The 18,255-nt window shown below is 40.5% G+C and overlaps 4 protein-coding genes and 1 non-coding gene across 8 annotated transcripts; 4 read left to right on the forward strand and 1 right to left on the reverse strand.

The window, feature by feature from the left end:
* The first annotated feature begins 3,031 nt into the window (after nucleotides 1–3,031).
* On the forward strand, nucleotides 3,032–5,493 carry LOC115683799 (metal tolerance protein B). The gene is made up of 2 exons (XM_030608406.2): nucleotides 3,032–3,224; nucleotides 4,351–5,493. The coding sequence occupies exon 2, from the start codon at nucleotides 4,351–4,353 to the stop codon at nucleotides 5,482–5,484; it is 1,134 nt and encodes a 377-aa protein (XP_030464266.2). The 5' UTR covers nucleotides 3,032–3,224; the 3' UTR covers nucleotides 5,485–5,493.
* Nucleotides 5,494–6,024: 531 nt separating this feature from the next.
* On the reverse strand, nucleotides 6,025–8,810 carry LOC115683802 (ras-related protein Rab2BV). The gene is made up of 3 exons (XM_030608413.2): nucleotides 8,505–8,810; nucleotides 8,240–8,413; nucleotides 6,025–6,723 (listed from the first exon to the last, which is right to left on the reverse strand). The coding sequence occupies exons 2-3, from the start codon at nucleotides 8,402–8,404 to the stop codon at nucleotides 6,238–6,240; spliced, it is 651 nt and encodes a 216-aa protein (XP_030464273.1). The 5' UTR covers nucleotides 8,405–8,413; nucleotides 8,505–8,810; the 3' UTR covers nucleotides 6,025–6,237.
* Nucleotides 8,811–10,861: 2,051 nt separating this feature from the next.
* LOC115683801 (protein THYLAKOID ASSEMBLY 8-like, chloroplastic) lies at nucleotides 10,862–13,626 on the forward strand. Of its 2 annotated transcripts, XR_008816216.1 has the most exons (4): nucleotides 10,862–11,351; nucleotides 12,094–12,484; nucleotides 13,102–13,158; nucleotides 13,247–13,626. XR_008816216.1 is itself a non-coding variant. In XM_030608410.2 (3 exons), the coding sequence occupies exons 1-2, from the start codon at nucleotides 10,974–10,976 to the stop codon at nucleotides 12,481–12,483; spliced, it is 768 nt and encodes a 255-aa protein (XP_030464270.2). In that variant the 5' UTR covers nucleotides 10,862–10,973; the 3' UTR covers nucleotide 12,484; nucleotides 13,247–13,626. The 2 variants fall into 2 exon arrangements, 1 of the variants encoding a protein (XP_030464270.2); XM_030608410.2 differs by lacking the exon at nucleotides 13,102–13,158.
* Nucleotides 13,627–14,118: 492 nt separating this feature from the next.
* On the forward strand, nucleotides 14,119–14,200 carry TRNAS-AGA (transfer RNA serine (anticodon AGA)). Its single transcript has one exon. It is a non-coding gene; the product is annotated as a tRNA-Ser (tRNA).
* A 271-nt stretch (nucleotides 14,201–14,471) lies between these two features.
* LOC115683805 (uncharacterized) lies at nucleotides 14,472–17,938 on the forward strand. Of its 3 annotated transcripts, none has more exons than XM_056309994.1 (6): nucleotides 14,472–15,591; nucleotides 15,680–15,890; nucleotides 16,381–16,474; nucleotides 16,777–16,937; nucleotides 17,031–17,188; nucleotides 17,526–17,938. In XM_056309994.1, the coding sequence occupies exons 2-6, from the start codon at nucleotides 15,765–15,767 to the stop codon at nucleotides 17,572–17,574; spliced, it is 588 nt and encodes a 195-aa protein (XP_056165969.1). In that variant the 5' UTR covers nucleotides 14,472–15,591; nucleotides 15,680–15,764; the 3' UTR covers nucleotides 17,575–17,938. The 3 variants fall into 3 exon arrangements, with proteins under 3 accessions (XP_056165969.1, XP_030464279.1, XP_056165971.1); XM_030608419.2 differs by lacking the exon at nucleotides 14,472–15,591 and adding an exon at nucleotides 17,189–17,251 and having other exon boundaries at nucleotides 15,598–15,890; nucleotides 17,031–17,109; XM_056309996.1 differs by lacking the exon at nucleotides 14,472–15,591 and having other exon boundaries at nucleotides 15,598–15,890; nucleotides 17,031–17,251.
* The last annotated feature ends 317 nt before the right edge of the window (nucleotides 17,939–18,255 follow it).

Below are 18,255 nucleotides of genomic sequence, written 5' to 3' on the forward strand. Positions count from 1 at the left end.
GTGTTGCCAAACGAATTTCTGTTTCAAATCCGTTCTCGAGAATAGAAAAATAGGGAAACGGAATAGTTATCATTCGTGCTCTTAGAAAAATTGTTATTTCTATTATTGTTCCATAAATAGAAAAATAGAAAATTTATACTCCTCATTTTTTATCCAAACCTATTTCCGACATAAAAATTTATCTCGGAAATAAAAAACGAAATTGTGTTACCAAACGGATTTCTATTTCAATCCTATTCCCAGTAACAGAAAAATAAAAAAAACAGAGAAACAAAATGTTTATCATTTGCACCCTAGATTTCATAAAAATTATAAAAAAGAAAGGTTGTAATATAGAAAATCACACTCCCCCACCACATATTGAAATTACGCTCATAACTCGTTTGGTATCTCCAATTGAGCTTCATTCTCTTAATGAGATTTAGCTTGTTCGATAGCTCAAATAATTCTTTTTAGCAAGAGGCGTTCTCACGTAGTTTTATATACTCAATTCATTACTATTTTTCGAACCGCCATATCTGAATCACTTCTATCCATCTATAATTTTGTTTTTATAAAATTAAATTTATCTACAAATCCCCAGTTCATTGTTGTGAATGGGCTCGCATTTCCGCGCACTAGGGCAATATATTTTCGCTTGGCAAAAGTTCGATTTTTTTCCCGGCAACCATTACGGTCATAAAAGTATCGATTCTTAATAAGACTTTGCTTATTGCTCGAGATATTTTCTTTTCTGGGGAGCCAAATATTGCTTTCAGCTGCTTTTTTTTTTTTTTGCCCCATACTTGAAGAGAAGGCCTATTGGAATCAAATCAAATTCACCTATAGGCTTCAAATATGGTTCTATTTATCACAATCTATGATGATATGAGTCATGGATTACATGTATGCACACAAGAGAAAGAGAGAGAGATAGAGAGAGATGTGATGTGATGTGAATCCACTCTTTGGAGATTTCTGCCAATGGCAAATCCATTTCTTTTTCTAATGGTCGGCCACGCCACGATGTGCTCATCATCTTCGTTATCAAAGAACCAAAGACTCTTTCTTTCGGTCCTCCTCCGTCTCCTTCCTTCGTGCAGCAATTGACCCAAGAACGCCATCGGACTGACCAATCTATCATCCCCGCTCGTTCCTTGATGACGAAGAACAGCCACGTTTAGTTGGTATGTGTTTTGTACTATGGCGATGGAATCATCTAAGCAAAGTAAAGTTATGGAAAGGAATTTTCTCTTTTTCGGCCGGGTGCCCGGGTTTGACTTTGATGCCATGATCCATTCCTATCTTGCCCGGGTTTAGCATTATGCATATCCACCTCATCACGCAAAAAGGCAATAGAGAAAAAGAATAAGAGTGTGTAAGAACGGGTGCTTATGTTTCGTGGGAAGCTCGAGATTCCAAAGACATGTTCCAAAAAGTGATTGATTATATCCCTTAAAAAAATTAGTCAACGGAAAATATTTTCATTATCTACAATAATTTATGCCTAACTATTTTCGCAGGTAATAAAAATACTTTTCATTCATTCACTTTTGTAAGTAATATATACGATCATTTTTCGAATTTTTTTATATAAAATATAGAATTCATCTTTTGCAATTAATTTTGGGCTTTCAGATACCTTTGAACCAAAGTTTTGATATTTGATAACATGATCTCGAGATTCTTTGATGCAAAGTTTGACTTTGAAAAATGCCTAAAACTCAAGACAACCCCCCCCATCCAGCTTTGGATTTGAGCATTTTCGAAGTGCTACTATAGGGGTTAGTGATTTTTTTTTTCCTTCCAATTTTGCACTCATCGTAAATTCTAGATTAATCATCAATTCCACTTTCCTATGCAGATCGCGTTGGGCGACGTTGCTAATGAGATCAGACAAGCAATTGAGCTTAGATTAGATCTGACACCAATGTTACCTTTGCGTGGGGTCCTCGCCCGAGATGGTGTGACATCGTCGGTGGCCCGTCGTCTGAGCTTTCCTCCATCGCCTCAGCTGTCCTCCGTCGCCTAAACCTTATCTGTTCTCATTTTCTTTATTATGTTAAAAGTTGCTTTATAATAAGCATTTTACAATAGTATTTGCTTTTCATGAAATCCCTTTACGACGAAAGTCCTTTGCACAAATGCAAAATCCTTGGCAAAAACTCAATCCAACCAACGATAAAGCCGAGAGAGATATTTGAACTAGAATTCAAATTTGAAAGCTGAGAGAGAGACATTGGACTACTTTAAAAATACAAGTCCGTCCATGTCCCGATAGCTAGTAATTTATAATAGGATTAATATCATGAAAAATCTCAAATTTATACATGTGTGACAATTTTACTTCAAAGTAATTTTTTGACTACCAAAAATGTAAAACTAATACATTTGTGACAAATTACCCTCCGTTAAATTGGATTAATACCACGAAAAATCACAAACCGGTACACATATGATAAACAGAGGGTAAAACCTCAAACTGGTATACCCGTCATCTGCCACGTGTCATCCAACTCAGAAATTTGACCGTAAAATTTAACGGAAACTAACGAAGAATAATATTGTCACAGTCGTACCAATTTGGGGTTTTTGGTGGTTAAAAAATCAATTTTGAGTAAATTTATCTTAAGTGTATAAGTTTAGGATTTTTCGTGGTATTAATCTTTTATAATACTAACTCCTCTCGGTAAGTTGTAGATCTTTTTCGTTAAAAATTATGAAAATCTCTTTCAATTTCATTTTCGTAGTGATAGGGAACCAAATAGTCATTTGATGGATATTTTCCTCACATAAAAAGCGAAATGCTTTACGGTGCCTTTATTTCACGAAAAAGAAAAATTAAAGATTTAAAAAAGCATTTCCCAAAAGATTATCAGTTCCATTCAACGGAAAAAAAAAATTTCATCACGAACGATAATTTACACCCAACTATTTTCCCGGGCGGTAAAAATATTTTCCGTTCACTTTTCTTAAGCGGCACAGGTAATTATTTTTCGAGAAATAATATTTTTTTAAAAAATGTTTTGAGTTGTCCGTGCAGGAATCTTTTCGGCGGGGTTCATGATATGGAAATGTTCGACGCATTCATCGTCTTTCCATGTATAACGTCGCCATCGCGTTGGTCGTTCGTGTGTTTATAGCGACCCGTTTTGACATGATCTGGAATCGCGAAGAAGTGTCGTCCAAAACCCTAGGCAATCAATTCGCGCTGCCGCCTCCTTCTTCGTCTGCATCTATACCAGGTCAAATTCTTCGTCACCCTTTGTCACCGCCTGGCTGAAACTGCAGATCGTTTCGCTGTCCTTCCGCTTTTTGATTGTCTGTACGGTGTTGTTCGGAGCTCTTGATTGGGTTGATCTTGCGCTCTTGTTTCCTCTTTGTGTTTTTTTTTTTTTTGCTCCAATTCTGCATTCTCTGTATCTAGAGGCTCGTCTCGATCCGGTCAAAGATGACCATTTGCTGAGATCATCGTGCCCCAGTGAAATTTAGGTCCGATGGTGTTTAGGATTTCGAGTGGGCTCGTTTGAGGGTCGAGTGGAGGTCGAGTCATTAACAATCGGACACGGAAAGATGCCGACTTTAGCGACATGGCCGCGTGTTTATAGCGTCAATTGGTTGCTAAGTGCATCGAGCACAAGCAAATGGTGGAAGAGGACTTTGGGTCTAATATGGTTTTGGAAATGACTCAGATTTGTCTACCACCGTTGGCGTATCTCTCTCTCTCTTTGAGACAGAATATCTATGTGAAGGGTGTTAAACTTTGTGCGTTTGTTGGATTGTGATATGTGGTACACGGGAAGATTGAGTGGAAATTGTTGCAAAGATGGTCGATGGAGTCTGGAGAAACGTGTGGAGGGGAATAAACCAGACATCGTTCTGTTGTGCGAGGCTGCTAGTGACATTACTCGGGATATTGCAGTGGAGAAAAAAATTCATAACTTTGTGGTGTGGAAGAGCAATCCATGGTATGGTGTGGAATATGAAAATGATCTCTTAGATTTTGTGTATTATAACTGGTAATAGCCTTTGCTGGCCTCATGTTCATCAGAGGTATCTGATTGAATTGGAGCTTTTGCTGTGCTGTCACAAATTCCGTCCACTTAGATCGCATTTCCCTGTTCTTGGCTTATGTGTTCAGTGAATAACTGGTCAGAAGAAGGGCGTGCTTGTAGTTGTCCTCTTTCCAATTTACATGGTTTTATGAGTAAATGATCAATGGGATAAAATGAGCGCCAAAATTTATAGCAACTCACGACAATTTGCAGATGATTTCCTTCAATTGCATCTGATCATTGTCGCGTTCTTGTATAAAGTTCTTTAAAATCTTCCCTGTGCTTCAAGTAATGACGGTTTGATTAACAAAAGCAGATGGAGGACCCGGCAGATCCTGTCAAGGGAAATGCTAACCAAGTGGAAATTGAGATTTCACATGTTTCTGGAGCTGTTCATGACCATCCAACTCCTCCGCGACCTTGTGATCTTGTCTGTGCCTTTTCCAAGCTAGAAAATGATGAAGAAGCATATAATCGCCGATCAAAGTCATTAACAAAACTTTGTGGGCTAATGATTCTATACATGATAGTTATGTTAGTCGAAGTTGTTGGTGGCATCAAAGCCAACAGTCTTGCAGTTCTCGCCGATGCAGGTCACCTCCTCACTGATATCGTCGGGTTATCAGTCTCTCTTTTTGCAGTGTGGGCGTCTAATTGGAAGGCGACATCACAGTATACTTTTGCATTCAACCGCCTAGAAGTTTTGGGTGCACTTCTTTCGGTGCAACTTATCTGGCTGGTGTCTGGTCTCCTACTATACGAAGCAGTCGACAGAATTCACAAACCTAAGACGGTGAATGGAAAGCTCATGTTCTATATTGCAGCATTTGGATTTATAGTAAACTTTATCATGGTCACGTGGATTGGACATGATCATTCGCATCATGGATGTGATCATGCTCATCATGATCATGAACATGATGGTGAGGTCGAGGAAGAGGAAATGTGTGCACTAACTGCTAAAGAGGACCACGAAACAAATCTTCCAGTCTCCACTCCCTCAGCAAAGGCCAAGATTCTCAATATAAACCTTCAGGGGGCCTACTTGCACGTCATGGCTGATCTCATTCAATCGGTCGGGGTGATGATCGCGGGAGCCATCATATGGGTGGCACCACAATGGTACATGGTGGATTTGATGTCCACTCTCATTTTCTCTGTTCTTGTTCTTAGCACTACTCTGTCCTTGCTTAAGAATGTATTTTGTATTTTAATGGAGGGAACGCCCGGGGGAATTGATGTTGAGAGTCTCGCAGATGGTTTGAAGCGTATGAAAGGAGTTCATCAGGTTCATGACCTACATGTTTGGGCCATAACACTTGACAAGGTCGCCTTGTCTTGCCATGTTGTGGCCGAGTCTGGGGTTAGCTCTGGTGAGATAGTTCACAATATCAGGTTGTACTGTGAAAGAACTTACAGTATTCATCATGTCACTGTACAGGTGGAATAGTATTTGCCACATCTCTCTCTCTCTCTCTCTCTCTCATATGTCATACGATCTTCTCCGTTGAGAGTTTTACTTTGATCATTCACCTGGTTCGCTATAATTGAAGAGTTATGACCTCAAGCCCCAGAAAGAAAGACATTTGATCTTGAATAATTCACCTGTATATGGCAAGTCATTGCCATTACTCGTCAGCAATAACCTACCTTCTTGCTTTGATTTTGCTTTTATTCCAAGAAAGGGACGTGAACGTAATTATTGTCCATAGAAGTATCAGCACCAATAAGTTGTGGAACACTTAGCCGACCATAATGACACGACAGATGCTGATAAATGCAATTTAAATAGAGAATGGCAAGAGAGTGGAAGCACTTTTATTGTGGAGATTTGAAACCCCGGAAGAAAGTCAACGAGGCCGAACGGGACGCACTAGTATGTATAACCAATAATCACGTCCGAACAACTCTATGTCGTGCCCCCCGTTGGAAACAGTCTCCACCTAACCATATTGCTGTATTTTGGTCTCACTGAAAATGACAAAAAGAATAAACAAAGTATCGCCTCTTCAGAAGCTAAAAATACCGTTCATCAGGTCTGGTCACACCTCAACAAAGTAAAAAGAAAAAAAATCGGGGAAGAGAAAAGAACAACACAAATATTCTACAAATGTCTCGTCGACCCAAAAGGAAATGGGCTCATATCTAAGCTGCTTTGGGTTAATTACCACTCGAATTTTGTCTCCTGTATCACACTGTCGCCTTAAGTAGAACAGCAGCCTCTCTTGTTGGCATTCCCCGAGGCATCAGCGACATTGATTGTGGTTCCTTGACCAGGAAGGGTAGTAGCAGCAGCTTCCTGAGCTGCCAATGCCTTTTTGCTTATGATGTGGTAGATCTCTGTCAAAATTGTCTGAAACGCCTTCTCAATGTTTGTTGCGTCCAATGCTGAAGTCTCAAGAAATGAAAGACCCTCCTTCTCAGCCAAGGATTGACCATCATCCCCCTGTACAGCTCTTAGGTGGTTCAAATCAGACTTGTTCCCGGCCATCATAATGACTATGTTCGAATCTGCATGGTCCCTCAGTTCCCGAAGCCACCTCTGGACATTGTCGAAGGTTTGCCTCTTTGTTATGTCATAAACTAGCAGAGCGCCCACTGCTCCCCTGTAGTAGGCACTGGTAATGGCTCGATATCGCTCCTGACCAGCAGTGTCCCATATTTGTGCCTTGACGGTCTTTCCCTCTACCTGAATTGAAAGGCATACTTAATCTATTGCACTAGAATTATATAGACAATCCAAGGCTCATACATCACACTTTACAAAACCATATTGACATTGATGATTATTTTTAGGGCCATCAAGTACAGTGTCGGAGGCAGTAAGTATTAACTACACATAAAGCAATCGTTTTTTACTTACAAATTATAATCATTACCATTTGACACAGAGTCTGATCGGCAGCCGTGACTGCCAAACAAAGAGAGTACCCAGTCATCAACTAACCCTGCTCCTCATCCAAAACATATTTCTACCCCACTTAAGACGTTGTTCAGCAGCGTAAATGCATTTACATTCAAGAGAGCCCTCAATCAAAGCTACAGAAGTGAATTCTTTCATATAAAATCAGCTAATTAACTTCAATGCCATAACAAGATGACAGAAATCTGAAAGCAACACCTGGAGGGTAGAAGAGGAGTTCGAAACATCGCTACAATTTTAGAAGTAAACATCAACTAACTTTTACCAACATGTACAACATAGTAACTCCCAAGTTCCCAATAACTGCAGATCCCAACAGTTGGCCATCACGTACAGAAAGAAGGCGAGGACACACCCACCAGTTCTAAGTCGCAAGATCAATCAAACAAGATTGGGTAACGAGAAGAACCAGATTTCTTCTTCAACTATATAGAAAGAGAACCTAATTTTCAAATCAGAAAATAACCTTTCTATTCTCAGGTAGGCCCACACGTTTTAGGTTAACTTGAAGGAATGGAATGAAATGTTCCTGTTAAATAACCAAATACCATAACACTTTATCGCAATATATATAAAGTCATCCACCTCCTTTTGCCTCTCCCCCCTTCCTCAGACAACAACACACACACAAAAAACCAAAAAGAAAAGTTATAAGATTAAATAACCCCAAGACTACCCCACCACACCCCCACCAAAAGAAAAGTTTCTAATTTTTCACCCGAGCCCTGCCTGAGGAATCAACAAATTTCAGGTCGCAGTAATTCGATAAATAAATGGTGACCAAAATTTGTTTGCCAATCATCATGATCTAGATCTAGAATAAAAAACCCGGAAAAGCAGAATTCCTTCAGTTGGTAAACACGAAAAATTTCACATTTCAGCCATGTCTCCAGCACATGGTGCTATATCGATATACAAGCACAAGTAAGATCTTAAATATTGCTGCAATAGCCAGCAATTCACAGAATGACAGCAAACAATTATATACTCGAGATAAATCTGCTTAGATTACTTCCATTTAATTTAATAATAGCAAGAAACCATTTTCTTCCGTATAAATTATTAACTGTTAATTTAATAATTCAAAAGGGCAATCAAAACGAAGCAGGAACTAAAATCAATAGGTAGTGCAAATAGAAGAAGAAGAAGAAGCATTAGCTAGATCTATTTTCAATGCGCCAAAGGAAGTCAACCAAATGATCGGACAACACAGCTAGCCAGGATGATATGACGACGACCAGAGCAGAGAGAGTAGGAAATCAGAGCGTGACGACAAGTTCACCTGCAGAGTTCTCGTCGCGAACTCGACGCCGATGGTGGACTTGGATTCCAGGCAGAACTCGTTCCTCGTGAACCTCGAGAGGATGTTCGATTTGCCCACGCCGGAGTCCCCGATCAAGACGATCTTAAACAGGTAATCGTACTCATGATCCACTCGATTCGCCATTCCCGACGCCTTCCAAAAAAAAACCTAACAGAATTCAACACCGGAAACAAACAAACGCGACCGAAATCCCGACGCGCGAACAAAACCCAGGCACACATACGCGGAGGAGATGAAAGTCGAGCGGCGACCGGAAGGCGACAGATCGGCGGGCCCCGAGAATCGGATCGAACGAGCTCGCTCCGGATCGAGAGGAGGGCGGCGGAGATTGCGCCGCGGGAGCTCGATACGCGAGGGAGCGGGAAGGGGGAGGCGCGATTCGACGAGGCTCGAGGAGCAGAGGATCGGGGACGGGGGCGTTCGCCGATCGACGACGGAGGAAGAGGGTGGGAGGAGGAGAAGGAGGAGGCGATGACGACGGGGCTTTTTGAAACGGGCCAAGGGCAAAATGCGGGGAGAGATTCGTATGATTTCTTTGGAGTTTCTTTCTGGAAGGAGGGAGGGGGGGGGGCGCGAACGGCGTCGTTGTGGGGGGTGGGGGAGGACTCGAATCCGTCAACCAATCGAGTGATCAACATGTGACGAGCGAGAGAGGTTGGAGAGAAATGACGGGGGCAGGCTCGGCTGGCCGAAGTGGGTGCCCGGGGGGAAGGTTAGTGTTCGCCACGCCATGCAATTTTATTACTCGATTTGAAACGTATTCGTTTTCCTCATTTAAAATCGGGATTCGAATCATCGCACTCATGCAATTTCTGAGAAGGGAAAATGACTTAAACAGTCTCTAAATTTTGACTCAATGTGTAATTTGATCCCTGAACTTTTAATTTGTTTAATGTAGTCAATGAACTTTAACCCAATGTTCAATGTGGTCCATGAGCTTTCAATTTGTTCAATATGATCCCTGAACTTTTGGTACATATTCAATATAGTCCCTGAACTTTATAAAAATGTTCAATGTAGTCCTTCCATTAATTCAAGTTTAGGGATTATATTGTACATTTTCATATAGTTCATGGACTAAATTGAACATGTACATAAAGTTCATGGACCATATTGAATAAATTGAAAGTTCAGGGACCACATTAAACATTAATTAAAAGTTTTGGGACTAAATTGTACATTGAATCAAAGTTCAAGAAGTTCAGGGACTGTTTATGTCATTATTCCTTATGAGAACTATCTTTAAAAGCGCATGTGCCGGTATGCGTGCTTGCGAATTTGATAGTTATTCAGATTATTTGAGATGGGAGATTAGTCGGATGTTTAAAGAGTTTCGAATATATTGGATATAACTAAATGGTCATCTAATTTTGCATAAAAGCTCGATCAAGCTCAACTGATTGATTGATTGGGACGCTACATATACATAAAGAGCATGCGAGTCAAGTTGAAATGGGGTAAATCCAATATAGAAACAACCAACAAGAATGTTTTTCACATTTTCGGCGTATGATGACTCGAATGGGAAAATTCGGATCACATTTTGCGATATATTTCTTTTTTGTGCAGGTCAAGTGATGTTTGGTCCAGCTTCCGCATACCTCAACCAGTCCACCTCTCGAGCATATGAGACGCAATAATATGAAACACTCGATGAGATCAAGTCCGCCAAGAATAAGGAAACATGTGCAGTATGAAGCAGTGGGATCCTCGTGACTAGATTTATCTGTATCCTTCCTCGTTGCTCGAACTGCATTTGTTAAGTGCGATTGATAAAGGATTTTTTGATTTGACGTATCAAAAGATCCCCACTCATCGAAACATCTGGACCAACGCAACAGGAGCAAGCCGTCAGGAAGCTGAGCATGTCCAGCAGTATATCTACATATTCATATTTTTGGTAGACCAAATTAGATGTTAGATGAGGAACAAAACGATGAAATCCAAGATATTGCTTTCCACATTGCACAATATATAAATAGATATATCGACCTTTTTTCCAATGTAATTCACAACCTTCGGGTTTTAGGAACCCCGGAACAAATTAAATCTCAAAGTCCACTTTGGACGACCCACAATACTTTCAAATTAAAAACTCCACTTCGAATAATGATCGAAAAATTAAAAATTCATGAGAAGCCAGTCTTTTCAAGACACTGTATGATCGTCATCAATATATAAAAACCCACTAATAAACGGAAGATGGAAGAGACAATGACAAAAACGATTCTTAAAATTTGGTAAAATGTGTAATGTAATTTTGTTCAACGTGATCCTTGAATTTTTGATACATATTCAATTCAGTTCGTGAACTACATGAAAATATTTAATGTTGCCATTCAACTTAAGTTCAGGAGCAATATTAAATATTTTTATATAATTCATAGATTAAATTGAATATATACCAAAAGTGCAAGGATTATATGGAATAGATTAAAAATTTAGAGACCGTATTGCGTATTTTGCTATAGTTCAAGGAATCAAATTGAATAAATTTTAGATCAGAGATCGCGTTATAAATTAGATTAAAATTCGTGTACCATTTGTGGAGATAAACTTACTAGATTCTGGCGAGCGGGAGGGTTTAGACAAGTGCTGGTGGTTTTCTAATCCCCCTTTCCTTCTGCTCGTCAAATCTGCTCTACGGTCAGCTGAAGGTGGACCATTGTCGTTTCTTCTCGCTAGAACTTCAATGGCGGGTCGACTGTTCTCGAAATCAAAGTTCCGATTTTTCGTCTCTTCTCTCCTCCGAAACGTCAGCCCATCTGCTCTTCAGGAATCTTCCCTGCTTCTGAAGCCACGAGCTCAATTCTTGGAGCAATGTCCGGCCGAAGGCGTTCCTTGGGCGAGGCGGTTCCATGACGGGAGGCCGAGGGGGCCCCTTTGGAGAGGCAAGAAGCTCATCGGGAAGGAGGCGCTTTTCGCAATCTCGGGATTGAAGCGGTTCAAAGACGACGGAGAGAAGCTCGAGAAGTTCATCAAGACCCACGTCTCGAGGCTCTTGAAGCTAGACATGATCGCCGTTCTCAGCGAGCTCGAGCGCCAGGAGGAGGTCTCTCTGGCTGTTAAGGTCTTGGCATACTTTCCTCTTTGAGCGTTCGCTCTTCGGTTCTTTGGTAATTTCGGTTTGGTCAGGATGTTCTGTATCAGCTGCTACACTTACATCGTACAAGTTTTTTGGTCCGTAAGTTCTTGTTGATGCTGTTTCTATTGCTAAGTGATTGCATTGTATGCTTCTCGCACTCGGGCAACGAAATGTTTTGCCCAAGTAGCTTTGATTTTCTTCAATATAGAGACTGTCAAACCGTATAGAAAAGCAGGGTATGTAGGAGGAGAAGTTCGGGGACTGTTGCCTATTACATGGTTGATGAAATTCTCGAATGATATATTTCTCCTGGAACTGAGATTAGACAATGTTTAAGGTTTATAACTGATAAAATATTGATACTTTATGCTTAAAGCTTGTGATTGGGATTATTGTTGCACTCCAAAGGCTGAAGATTGATATGCCTAAACATAACTCTTTCTTTTTACGTGTTGGTTTGTTTTCCTCAACTGAAACTGTTTGAGAGGACAATGAGTTTATACTGTACCTAGAGTTTAACTGTTTCTCTTCCCTGTGAAGTTGTTAGAAATCAGGTTCCTTTAATGAGTAGCCAGGTTGCTAATTGCAGCATGGGTTCATTTTATAAATTTTTGAACGGGAAGCTCAATAGTCAGAAACTTCCATTGTTTGTTTGATTTTCCAACCTTTCCAGCACTACTATGGCATTTATCTGTCGTGGCTCAAAAGCACCTTGTCCAAATTGCAGATGTTTGGGGTCATTCAGAAGCAAGACTGGTATAAGCCTGATGTGTTTCTTTATAAGGACTTGATTATTGCATTGGCAAGATGTAAAAAGATGGATGAGGCCATGCAATTGTGGGAGACTATGAGGAAGGAGGAGTTATTCCCTGATTCTCAAACGTACACTGAAGTCATCAGGGGCTTTTTGAGGTATGGATCTCCAGCAGATGCAATGAATATATATGAGGACATGAAGCTGTCTCCAGATCCACCGGACGAGCTGCCATTCAGGATTATGTTGAAGGGACTCATACCTCATCCCCTTTTGAGGAACAGAGTCAAGCAGGATTTTGAGGAGCTCTTTCCAGAGCGGCATGTTTATGATCCTCCTGAAGAGATATTTGGTGTTCGTTAAGGTTAGTCACTGATTATGTTCTTTCTCAATATCATTTTACTGGCTGAAGCATATGAACTTCAGCGTTGGTTTAGAAGGTGCTGGCTGAAAATATAGATTTTGTACTTCAGTATGAGATGGGATTTCTCTTAGCTGTCAATGATGGAAATTGGACAAAGCAACGTACGATGCAAGTTTATATAGAGAAACGATGTGAGGAATTTGAGAAAAGTTCAAGAAATGGAATTGATTCTGGCTGCTTCTTTTTCATAATGTTGATTGTTAGAGTACTTCGAAAACTAAAACAAATTGGAATGTTTAATCTGTTAATAGATCGTATTTTTATAACATTGATGATGATTGAATTTGCATATTTGATACTGGGGAAGATACATTACATGAAACACTCGGTAAAAGTTTCCAAGTTAAAGTAGAGAATGGACCTGCATATTAGTACTAGCCACTGTCATGCTGGAGGAATTATGTATATCTCTAACACTTGTTTTTGCCGACAAAGTCGGGAAGTGTGTTTTTGCATTCTTGTGTTAAATTTACCGTGGAATGGGTGGCTGCTGCTTAATACTTAATACTTATTGGATATTATGCTGCTTAAGTTCAAACCATTTTTTTCTGGAATAGGTGTGAACATAATGTGTCGGGCGATGTGCAATTAGCTACTCCTGGTCCTCTGATTCAGTAATTAAGATTGAGGCGAATGCATGATGAGTAGCATCTTCTCTTGTCTTCCCCTTTTGGATTAATTTTGCTTTTACACTTCATGCAGGAACGCTTCACTTATGGCGTAGTTTCTTAATCTACATTATATGAGCAAGGGCTGTCAGCATGTCGATATTCACTGCTGCATTTTTGGGCAAGGTAGCATTCGGTTATTACAAGTGTTTCGGCAAGACTCTGGATAAAAACAGAACAAATTTACAGAGAACAGAACAGTGAAGCCATTCGTGCCAGATCTCCCATGCTGCCTCTTTATGTTTTGCAGAAATTATGATGTAAAACTAGTGTTATCAAGTCCGCCTTCGTTTGAACTTCCAACTAGTGGAGTCTCTAATGATTAGTGGAAAGGAACTTTTCTTGGTGGCTGCCTGAGCACTGAGGGTCGATCTGGGATGTGGTTGATATTGATAAAAATCGCATTTGGCATTATTGTCTGTCTCTTCTCCTTCTCTCTCTGTTTCATGTTTCATTTTTTTTTAAAATTTGATCGAGAGGGCCCGAAACCTTCCTGTCATCATTGTCTGTTGGATGGAAGGATTAACGATCGTGCGCTAGAATCATATCGTCATAATGATGAGTCCGCAAAGAAAGGGAAAAGAGGGGAGGCTTCAGGCTTGCCGTTTAGAATATAAAAGGAACCAGTTGAGAGGCAGTCCAATCAAATTGAGAGGAGCGTTCCATCCATTGGGGATGTGCTTTCGGGCTTTCCCCTCATGCTACGATTTTTGGAGAATCATAACCATCAATCTAATATAATTATTAATAGGGCAATGAACAAGTTTTTAGTTTCACGGTGAACAAACCAGGAGCGGCCACGTAAAAGATTAGTCAGAATTATAGAGGAGTGATACGTATTCATTTTAGTATGTCCTTCAATTATGTTGTATAAATATTATTATGTTGTGAATTTAAGACCAACGGGTGGGCGTGCCGGAGTGGTTATCGGGCATGACTAGAAATCATGTGGGCTCTGCCCGCGCAGGTTCGAATCCTGCCGCTCACGCTTCTCTGTCTCTTTTTTCTTTTTCTCATCATTGTTAATCATTTCCTTGAAGAATCAAAAGTTCAATTGGGGGGTGAATGTGAGCCAGTCTTTGGATTCTGTTCGTGTCGGCCCACGTCTCCTTTCCTGTTTTCTGATTCTCTCTCTCTCTGATTTGATTTTTTTGTCCCATTATCTGACGCTATAATTCGTTGATTCCGCCCTTCCTTTTGTATTCTTCCGGCTTGAAAATAAATGATATTCCTTTGTTCTTTCAGATGCTCGGTCCACCCAAAACGAAAGCCGCCACCCCCCTATCTCCCTCCTCCCATTGACCCTCCATGGCTACTGTTCACTGTTTCACGGTCTTCCATCGCACAGCATCGATTTTCAGCTTCCAGGATCGATTCGCCATACAAAGTCATCATTTTTCTGTTACTTTCTTCGACCCCTTTTCGTTTACCTCGTAAAAAAACTCTGTGAAGAACGTGGGTCAGCAGTGATTTCTGGTTGTGCTATTCTGTCGATCATTGTCTTTTCAATGCCAGCCACAGACCCACGTATTGCAAAAACGATTTGGTTGTTTGACCGAAAGTCCAAATGGTAGATGATTTGTTCAATTCATGGTATCTTAGCATCTCTGCACGCTTCGAGATATCTCACGAAAATGGGAGTCAACTGCCTTTAGTACGCCCAAGTTGTTTGGTGGTGCTGTGAAATTTTACTGTTAGGCATATTCGAATAGAAAAGACAACCTTATCTTGTTATCCTCTTGTCGCAATCACAACGTTTTACGATATCTTCTTCACAATCTGATCCTTTCCCTCTCTAGAGTCATCTCCTTCTCTTTTCTTTTCTTTTTTTTTCTTCTACTTGTGCTGCTATCTCCCATCCTAGAGAAATCTGGCCCCCAGGAAAGGTCACTGGCCAGGGAAGAGAGCAAAGGGTCAGATAAACATCAGGAACATATGCAATCTTGAGTGTGTGACCAGGGTGAGCAAGGGATCATCAGCATGATGAAGTAACTCTTCCAGAGTTCCGAGAGCGAGTGATTATCCGGTGAGGGGCACGTGGGGCCAGGCGGTATGTCCACTTGGATCGAGCATGGACCCTGCGCGACACTTATCCGTTGGAGCTTGATGATATTATATTGGAGGCGGAGAATCGAATAGCACTGCTGCCCCATGTTGGGAGGAACTCCAAGAGAAACTTCTACAAATCTTTGGTTAAAATAGAGGGAAAGAGAGCAGATATATCTTTAGCCATATTTAGAATCTAAGATTAGCACAGGATCACCACTTTTCTTTCCTTTTGTTATGTACCTGATGGCACATGGGCGGCACGCCAAGTGCCGTCTTTATGTGACTATAAATTCGAGGTCTAGAGGTCTTTGAGTCTTGTGCTCAAACGTTGTGAGATCTTCGCTCTCTCTCTCTCTCTCTCTCTGAGCTCCTGAGTTACTGTCTGCTTTCCGGTTTTCATTTGGCTGGTAGTTGTCAGGGAATTCCAGTGTTCAGATAGTTTTTCTCGAAAAGTTTCGGGTTCGGCTTTGTTTTTTCGAGCACCCGAAAAGAGAAAGATCATCATGGAGTTCAAGAAGCAAGGCAGGTCGTCTTCCTCGTTCACGGCTGACATTTTTGGAGACAAGGAATTGCCTCCGTCGTCATCTTCAACCGGAGTGTTCGCGTCTATTTTCCCACCACCTCAGTCGGTACGCACATTCGCTGATTTCTGTGCTGCGTGGATTTGCTCATTAGCAGTTTTTTTTTTCTCATGATAGTCTGGCCTGCGTGACATAGGATGTGGATAGAAGTGTTACATAGGAAAGAGAGAAGCTTTATTGTGTTGATGCAGGATTTCTTAAGGATCCGACTAAGATTCTAATTTTATGCTTATATAAGATATCACTATGTGGTAATAACATGTCAAGAACTCTTAAGAATTCTCACTTACAGCCCTGAGTCCCTGACTTCTGTAATGAGTCCACCTTGTAGCGTAACCGTGAATTGTAGTCTGGTCTTTGTTTCAGGAGAAGAGAAGTTAAATCTCCTTTTGTTTTTTCCACTGTTCTAAAATGGTATTGGCCAGTCATACCTCTCAATCCTATTTTTCGTTTTCTTAGATTGAATCCATTTACGTCATATATGTTTCTAATGAAGGCGAATCTGTTTTACTGAAATACTCCTCCTTCATGATCTCAGGTAGTAGGGAGTAAGTCAAGCTCTGAGGTCATAGGATATAGGCAGAAGCACCACAATGAAAATCAAGTGTGGAACAGCAAACAGGATAATCCAGGTTGGTGATCACGATTGTGTGGTGACTACTTATTTCCACACTCGTCAATCTTAAAATTCATCTCAAGCTTATGGGGGATTTATTACACTTCATACTAAAAGGACTTTCGTTTTCTTATGAGGAGTAATAAAGGCGCACTTGATCTCGAGTGAATTGCTTTGTAACATGCCGTAGTCAATAGTTTCATTGCCTGTGATAGCCACCCGCATGAAAATTCGCATGTTTACAGTTACATGAGATTTGAAAATTCAATAAGTAGCGGACTATATTCTCAAACTACGTGTTTTGTCAATATATTACAGTGAGTCCTGAACGTGCAAGTTGCAACACAACCAACAAGGATGGTTCGATCTTCCGAGAAGAAAGAGGAGAGCCGTGCCATCTGAGTTCATCAATTTATTACGGTGGGCGAGATGTCTATTCCCTGTCTCCTGGTGCCCAAACCTCTGCCTCCAACCCAATAGTGAGTTTCTACCAGTAACATGAGAATATCTTTCTAGGGAAGTGAGTGATGCACGAAATTGACTGCTCTTTGTCTGCCGTGTCAATGTTCCAGTTAAAGAAAGATGGAGGAGAAGATGACCAGAATGGAGCTAATTCTGTCAGTGGTGCCTCTAGAGGGAACTGGTGGCAAGGTATGAATGTCAATGAAGACGCTGAATCTAGAGAAGCTGTAATTGCTCATCTCTCAAGTAATGGTTCTTACTTCTGCAGGTTCGCTTTATTACTAGGATCTTGCCTTCTCAAGGCATGAGAACTCTTAAGACTATTTTAAAGGTAAAGTACAATCACCCGTTTCTCTTGCTTGAGCTTTATTTCTTAACTTCAGAATAATATATTACAAGGGCTGCACAAATCTCATCTTATCAAGTAGTAATCCCAAGTTGTTCCTTGTTTTCCAAAGATAATCGCCGCCTTGTCCTACCTGAGTCTCTGCCTCAACAAAATCACAATGTTCACGTTTTCCTTTATCTAGCATCCTCATTTATCTGCTTGGTGTTGGGTCATAACCTCACTTGCAAGTGCTCTTAATATCACGTGTGTTTTGCAGGAATTCAGAAGCCTGGGCAGTAAATGAGATGCGGCAGCTGTATAACTAGTTTATCTGTAACAAGAATCAGAAGCATTTTGTTATGTTCCCTTCTGTAAATAGTAGATGACCTAAAGTCTTGCCTCCATGTAAGCCTTTTCAAGGCATTTGTTAGCCTTGTTACGAGAATGTCTTGATAACCCACTCACTGCCTGGTTTACCTCCATAGATTTGGTAAAGTGATGTAGTTCTTTTTTTTTTTTTTTTTGGGTCAAAAGTGATGTAGTTCTTTGCTCTTCTAAGAATGTGAGGTTTTTATATAACAGTTCATTGTCTACAACCTATGTAGTTATATTGCTTTGCTTGTAACTCTCTTTTATTGGTCGACCAGCCAGACCATCTTAGATATTTCAATCCCAGAATCTCTTTCAAGTGCCCTAGAAGGAATTTTTCTTCTTTCATAGAATAAAAGCAATTTGCAGAAATATTCTAATTCGGTATACTAGAAAAAAAGCATGCAGCAGATGGACAATCTGCTTACTTTCAAGTTGACCATTATCCAGTTAGAAGCCACAATAAAACCACATCCATGAGTCTAACCGCATCTATGAGTTTAACTTCCAAGATTACATATTCGTATGCATCCTCACAAATTCACTAACCAGGCATTATCTTCAAGTTGCATGCACAGGAAGCATCACGAACTGCCCACTGCTACATTAAGCAAACCATTTGAGAGTCAAGAGAAGTA

This window comes from Syzygium oleosum, unplaced genomic scaffold (assembly GCF_021117445.2).
Source record: "Syzygium oleosum isolate NSW1041296 unplaced genomic scaffold, Sole_v2.1 Sole_v2.03, whole genome shotgun sequence".
NCBI lineage: Eukaryota > Viridiplantae > Streptophyta > Magnoliopsida > Myrtales > Myrtaceae > Syzygium > Syzygium oleosum.

Bases quoted from the DNA above. Each gene is read 5' to 3' on its own strand.
- LOC115683799 (XM_030608406.2), top strand. From the start codon at position 4,351: ATGGAGGACCCGGCAGATCCTGTCAAGGGAAATGCTAACCAAGTGGAA.
- LOC115683802 (XM_030608413.2), bottom strand. From the start codon at position 8,404: ATGGCGAATCGAGTGGATCATGAGTACGATTACCTGTTTAAGATCGTC. The intron at 6,724-8,239 runs GTGAACTTGTCG...CTTTCAATTCAG, and splicing joins TCGCGACGAGAACTCTGCAG to GTAGAGGGAAAGACCGTCAA.
- LOC115683801 (XM_030608410.2), top strand. From the start codon at position 10,974: ATGGCGGGTCGACTGTTCTCGAAATCAAAGTTCCGATTTTTCGTCTCT. The intron at 11,352-12,093 runs GTCTTGGCATAC...TCCAAATTGCAG, and splicing joins AGGTCTCTCTGGCTGTTAAG to ATGTTTGGGGTCATTCAGAA.
- LOC115683805 (XM_056309994.1), top strand. From the start codon at position 15,765: ATGGAGTTCAAGAAGCAAGGCAGGTCGTCTTCCTCGTTCACGGCTGAC. The intron at 16,938-17,030 runs GTGAGTTTCTAC...TCAATGTTCCAG, and splicing joins CCTCTGCCTCCAACCCAATA to TTAAAGAAAGATGGAGGAGA. The intron at 17,189-17,525 runs GTTCGCTTTATT...TGTGTTTTGCAG, and splicing joins AATGGTTCTTACTTCTGCAG to GAATTCAGAAGCCTGGGCAG.